The sequence below is a fragment of the Guillardia theta genome (genome assembly GCF_000315625.1).
Source record: "Guillardia theta CCMP2712 unplaced genomic scaffold GUITHscaffold_36, whole genome shotgun sequence".
Lineage (NCBI taxonomy): Eukaryota > Cryptophyceae > Pyrenomonadales > Geminigeraceae > Guillardia > Guillardia theta.
The window spans coordinates 328,104-334,103 of record NW_005434638.1 but is presented as its reverse complement, the minus strand read 5'-3'; the positions used below and the strand labels follow the sequence as shown (position 1 = coordinate 334,103).

The window sequence follows — 6,000 nt, the reverse complement described above, 5'->3', positions numbered from 1 at the left end:
CGATCGCGGAAGGATCGATCTATACGATTCCGAGACACAAACACACTCACTCACACGCAGGAAGACTCAACGATCCCCCCCGACACGCGCTCGAACAAAACGAACAAGACACGTCAGCAACCCCACGAAACTTCCCCCCCCCTCCCCTCCCCTCCCCTCCCCTCCCCTCCCTCCCTCCCTCCCTGTCTCCCTCCCTCCCTCCCTCCCTCCCTCCCTCCCTCCCTCCCTCCCTCCCTCCCTCCCTCCCTCCCTCCCTCCTCTACTTCCCTCAGCGCGCCATCGTCCCGAGGGTAATCCTGACTTTTGCTTGCCACCCCACCCCGAGAATTCCATACTACATTACAGGGGTACCGCACCAGGAGGGTCCTCTGAAGATTGCATGCATGGAGCGCGGGCAAGTTGAGAATGCGGAGGAGGAGGAGAGGGAGAGGAAGCGAGAGGCGATCAGGAGGAGGATAGCGCAGGCGAAGCTCGAGGAGAAGATTCACAAGGAGGTCGAGAGACTGCAGCTCGAGAACTCCGAGGACGGCCGAAGGTCTAGTCCCCTTGCTGGATCCCCCTCCTGTTCCTCCTCTTGATCTCGAGCATCTCTCGGATCATCATCTTGACTTTCAACATGTTAAATCGTGTTTCTCTATCCTTCGATCCCTTCTTCTCTATCCTTCGATCACCTGTTCTCTATCCTTCGATTCCTTCTTCTCTATCCTTCGATTCCTTCTCCTCTATCCTTCGATCACTTGTTCTATATCCTTCGATTCCTTCTTCTCTATCCTTCGATTCCTTCTTCTCTATCCTTCGATTCCTTCTTCTCTATCCTTCGATCACTTGTTCTCTCGTGCTTGTCGCTCCGACCCTTCCTTGAAGTTGCGCTGACAGGGATTCGGGGCATATGAATCATGCAGCTGGGCGGGGTAGCGCGGGTCATCATTCAGTCGAGGACAAGGAACCTCAGGAACGGGGTGTGTATGACGAGGAGCAAACTTACCGGACGACTTACAATCGCCTTCCTCTGCCAACACATGAAGCTGGTGAGTCCAGAGAGGCCTGTCTGGCTGTTCTTAACGTGTGGTAGGAACTGAAGAAGGTATCACGTACAAGACCTTTTCCCTGGAGGAGGAGATGGCAGGTGAGGCATCTTCGTTCCTTTCCTCGGGAATGATCTCCATGCAGAGATCGTTGCTCTCATCGATAAGGATTTATCGGAGCCGTACTCCATCTTTACCTACCGATACTTCATCTATAACTGGCCTCAACACACCCACATGGCGATGTGAGCGACGTTGAACATCCTGCTATGGACGCTCATCTCTCACAGGCACAACGGGAAATGCTGCGGTGTGGTCGTCTGCAAGCTCGAGCAGGTACTTGGCACCTGCTCCCCGACCTCCCCTCAACCGATGCTGGCAGCATCGGGACTACTTCAGGGGATACATCGCCATGCTGGCGGTAGACTCGGATCTGAGAGGGAAAGGGATCGGAACGTGCCTGGTGGGGAAGGCGATACGCTCGATGAGAGCGGAGGGATGCGAGGAGGTGAGAGCTTGTGCTGTAAGATTCAAGCCTGACTAGGTGTCAGGTCGTTCTGGAGACCGAGTGCAGCAACACTGGTGCTCTTCGACTTTACGAGAACCTGGGATTTTTTCGCGATAAGTGAGAGGAGGAGGAGGAGGAGGAGGAGGAGGAGGAGGAGGAGGAGGAGGAGGAGGAGGAAGTGAGTGGTGGGAAGGGGAGTGCCAGGAAGGTGATATGAAACAACTGTTTCATTGCTGTTTCAGGCGCCTTTTGCGATATTACTTGAACGGAGGAGATGCTTTCCGCCTCAAGTGAGCAGCACCTAACGCCCTCGTGGTGCCTGGTGACTCAGTTGCGATGGCAGGTTGTGGTTCCCGGGGGTCGGCTACTATGCATGAGGAGCGACAAGACAGAGGAAGTTGGAGGAGATAAGAATGACTGACAAGTCGCCTATTAATGGAAACAATTTGAACAAGACTTCACGCAAACGGCCTTATGTACATGTTTGACGGTGCCCACAGCGGCAGGTGAAGGGAGCAGTTCGGTCCTGGCAGGGCGTTATGAGGAGAGGGCGTTCTTCTTCCTGTGGCTGCATCCCAACAATTAGAAGAGCTCGCAGGAGCAGGTAGAAACATCTCACAGGACGTCCATCGCTGCCTCAACATTCGCCTCTGTACTCTTAGGGTCGAGCGAGGCCTCCGGCTCAGCCTTTAGGTTCTCCTTCGCCTGCTACACGTCAGCGCAGCCCCTCAAGCACGATGACGCCACTCACGCTATGAATCCTCTTGGCATCGAGAGCAGCTTTGTACGGGGGGTTGATGGGAGCCTGGAACAAACGCGCGACTGTCAGGGGAAGAACAAGGTAGGAGGTAGTGAAGAACTAACCTGCACTGGTGCCCTGGTAGTGTACGACGTTCCAGATTCCTCCATGCTCTCGTCTTCTAGCGCATATACTGTATCCGGATCGTACCTGTCCGCCTCCATCAGGAGCGAAACTTTACTTCTCCTGCTCCTCACCCGCTCAAATCCCCACAGGCAACAAATGGCACGATGCAGCGATTGTAACCCAGCAGGGCATCGTCCTGGCCGTACTTGAAGTCGAGGAGCCTGCAACGGTCTTTCATCACTGGCATGGGAGGGTCTGGCAAGTAGCACACGGTTTGTCCAGGCAGGGGATGTAGCCGGCAGGGGGGCAGTATCCCTACAAGAGGCGAAGTCAGGGGGTGGGACGAAATCGCTGACGCTGCAGCCGACCGTTCACCTTGCAAACGATGAAACTCTCAATGCTCGAATTTCTACTGCTCTTTGGCTTCGCGCATGTGACGAAGGGGAAGAAGATCTTCAGCTACGCTACGACGTCATCGACAGAAACTGATCGAGCCATATGAAATACCTGTGAGTATAAGAGTGTGACGTCCTTTCCACGGAAAATCTTTGCAACAAAGCTTCCTCCGGGCCTCAGGAGGACAGTTGTAATGTTGAGAGCAGACAGAAGGAGCTTTTGTACAGCAGCAAACATGATGTCAAACTCAACAACACGTTTCACTTGCCGAACAAACTCACTTGTGATTGCACGTACTCGTCAATATCATGCAAGCCGGTGACATCAGGAGCTCCATCGGACACGACAATGTCTTGTGAGCTTATGTCATCGAAGTGAAAGACAATAATTATGATTGAAGACCTGCTTTCTGTCCATCAAACAGCTGCACTATCTTGTCTGCAACAACGGAGCTCGTGATGTCCCCCTGGACGAGAGTAACGCCTTCGATGGGCGCCATCTCCTGCAGGTCTACTGCCACGATCTTGCTCTGATCCCTCCTGTCTGCAAGCTGGCGACTTATAACCTGGCTCCAGCTCCCAGGTGCTGCATGTGTCATGAGCTTCATGCGAGGAAGTGGGACGGGGATAGTGAAGAGGGCGAAGACGAGACCGACGAAAAACAAACAACAAGGGTTGGAACGAGGACGAGGACAAGGACGAGGACGAGGACGACCTGCACAGAGATCAACGACGCGGTTGACACCCTCGAGCAGTTTGAATTCTTCATCAAGCTGAAGCAACTTAAAGGCTGATCGAGCTCTGCAATGAGGGGAAGTTGTGAGCTACAGCAGATAAAGAGATAATCCACCTGAATCCGACTTCCTTTGCTTTCCGGTAATAGATGTCCCGCTTGTCCTTTGCCGCTCTCCCCATTTCTTCTCACCTTGCCGCTACGATATCACGTCAACCAAACTTGCGCGAGGTATTGGCACAGCACGTGGCTAATGATCCAGCCCTGAACTATGCTGCCGTTCCGGAGAGTTTGCATCCTATAAACTATCTCTATGACTCCTTCCTTCTCCTTCCCCGTCCCTCCTCCGCTTCTCCTCCTCGTCCCCTCCACATCCCCCCTGCTCTGCGGCCTGCCATTTTCGCACGTGCCCTCCCCACCCCTTTTATCCCGTTGTCTACCATGGGTGGGGTGGTTGTTGAGGCAGGCTTGCACAGTTTACTCAACAAGGGGGTGAGCGTACTGTAACCAAGCCGCAATGCCGAAGTGGGAGGAGTCAGAGGGAGGGGGGGGAGGGAGAGGTCAGAGACAGGAGGAAAAGAGCTGGACTGATGACTGGAAGGATCATCTTGTTGGGCTGACTGGTGCGAGCGACCTGCATCATCCTGTCATAAAGAAGCAGCAGATCGTGGTCGGCATGCTGTGGGTGTGTGGTTTGCCGTGTTAGAAGTACTGTTGCTTGCTGCATTCAGACCAACCGAGGTCGGGGCATCGAGAACGATGGTGCACAAAACGTGTAGAATAAAGATTTGCACAATGCGAGTTTGCTCACGATTTGATCTGTATTTTACCAGACACTTCTAGAATCACAAAGCTCACATTTCACATCACTATCCAATCATTGTACTATCAGCAAGCTTGGACAGGCATGGTTCACTCCTTGGGGAGCTTGTCAAAGTCGGCTGCTGAGTGGCGCTCGGCAAGATCCTTGTCAGTGAAGCCATTGACCTACCGCCACGTAAGCAACATTATGGTTTTGTTTGCATGCGAATGCTAACCTTCAGGCCGCGCTTGACGGCCGGGCGCTCTCCAACTCTCTCCATCCATGCCTGCATGACTGCGTGAGTATATGCCAACAGCTTGTCGCCACAATCCCCTCCTCTCCTATTGAGAACAAATCCGAAACTTACGTTGAGGTGCTTGTATGAAGGGAATTGAAGGAACTCTGTAGCCCCATAGAAGACAGGGATGGCACGGATCCAGGGGAAGATTGCCATATCGGCGATGGTGTACTCCTCACCACAGATGTACTTGTTCTCGGCCAAGTGCTTGTCGAGCAAATCGAGCTGGCGCTTAGTCTCCATGCTGTAACGGTCGATGGCGTACTCAATCTTGATAGGGGCGTACTTGTAGAAATGGCCAAACCCACCGCCGATGAAGGGTGCCGTTCCCATCTGCCACATCAACCAGTTGAGGCACTCAGTCCTAGGACGAAGCTCCTTGGGGAAGAACTTGCCGTACTTGTCCGCGATGTACATCAAAATCGATCCCGACTCGAACACGCGGATGGGTGGGTTCTCGCTGTAGTCGAGCAAGGCAGGGATCTTGGAGTTGGGATTGATCTTGGTGAACTCAGATCCAAACTGATCGAGCTGCATGATGTTGATCTTCCAGGCATCGTACTCGATGCCAAGCTCCTCCAGGAGGATCGTGACCTTGTGTCCATTTGGTGTTCCCAAGCTGTAGAGCTGAAGAGGATGCTCGCCACGTGGAAGAGGCTTGTCAAACCTCGCTCCAGCAACAGGCCTATTCATCTTGCCCATGGTTCCACCGAGACCGTCGTTAGGCTCAGTCCAAACTGCGGGGACGACGTAGCCTTCGGGAAGGGTGGGCACAGGGGTGTCGCTGGACATCGTTGGAGAAGTAGCTGAAGGTTTGCTGTTGCTGTCGGTTGAGGCTGGTCGTGCAAAGAGCAAAGGATGTCTGTTGGAGAACAAACCCTTGGATGCGTTCACGGGGATGAAATTCGCACCGAGTAAGAGAGCACAGAGGGTACTGGGCTCTTTCCTGAAGAAAGTTCTTGTCCAGGCAGAGAAGGCTCTACCACGAGTGCGTCGCTGGGAGGAAGGAGCCGATGTGGAGGAAGGGAGGGAGGAGGATAGCCTGGTCGAAGGGAGAGCGCCGGTTGACAAGGCAGAGGACGAGGAAAGGAGGTGTGTATGGATCCTTCCACGGGACCCTTTTAATACCATGGGGGGATACAGAAAACCCCTACCCCCTCCTTCCTTTTATAGGCATCGGAACTGGCGATATTGGGGGTGGGGCTGAGTAGAATGGACGGTGGGGGTACTCATGTGTAGATGAACATGCATTTCCTGTAGGTGGGGTACGCGTTTTTAAAAGGATGGTCCAGGGATAGGGGGTAGACATCGCAGATGTCGTTAGGGGTCCTTATTTTGAGAATATCCCTCATATAACTCTCTAGTGAAAAGGGG

At 53.5% G+C, this 6,000-nt stretch overlaps 3 protein-coding genes across 3 annotated transcripts; 1 reads left to right on the top strand and 2 right to left on the bottom strand.

Annotated features, from left to right (window-relative positions):
- Positions 1-1,172: 1,172 nt before the first annotated feature.
- GUITHDRAFT_71561 (hypothetical protein) lies at positions 1,173-1,827 on the top strand (the record flags this gene model as incomplete). Its single annotated transcript, XM_005832159.1, has 5 exons — positions 1,173-1,270; positions 1,316-1,361; positions 1,408-1,533; positions 1,577-1,650; positions 1,776-1,827. Coding segments are annotated over 5 exons (396 nt in total), but the record flags the coding sequence as incomplete, so codon positions are not given.
- Positions 1,828-2,070: 243 nt separating this feature from the next.
- Positions 2,071-3,708, bottom strand: GUITHDRAFT_157875 (hypothetical protein; the record flags this gene model as incomplete). Its single annotated transcript, XM_005832158.1, has 11 exons — positions 2,071-2,088; positions 2,285-2,338; positions 2,398-2,482; positions 2,530-2,619; positions 2,670-2,713; positions 2,774-2,857; positions 2,906-3,010; positions 3,076-3,146; positions 3,197-3,379; positions 3,509-3,594; positions 3,644-3,708. 11 exons carry the CDS (start codon positions 3,706-3,708, stop codon positions 2,071-2,073), a joined length of 885 nt encoding a protein of 294 aa, XP_005832215.1.
- Positions 3,709-4,334: 626 nt separating this feature from the next.
- Positions 4,335-5,382, bottom strand: GUITHDRAFT_94767 (hypothetical protein). Its single transcript, XM_005832157.1, has 3 exons — positions 4,696-5,382; positions 4,564-4,614; positions 4,335-4,513 (listed from the first exon to the last, which is right to left on the bottom strand). The coding sequence occupies exons 1-3, from the start codon at positions 5,326-5,328 to the stop codon at positions 4,439-4,441; spliced, it is 759 nt and encodes a 252-aa protein (XP_005832214.1). The 5' UTR covers positions 5,329-5,382; the 3' UTR covers positions 4,335-4,438.
- Between the last annotated feature and the right edge of the window lie 618 nt (positions 5,383-6,000).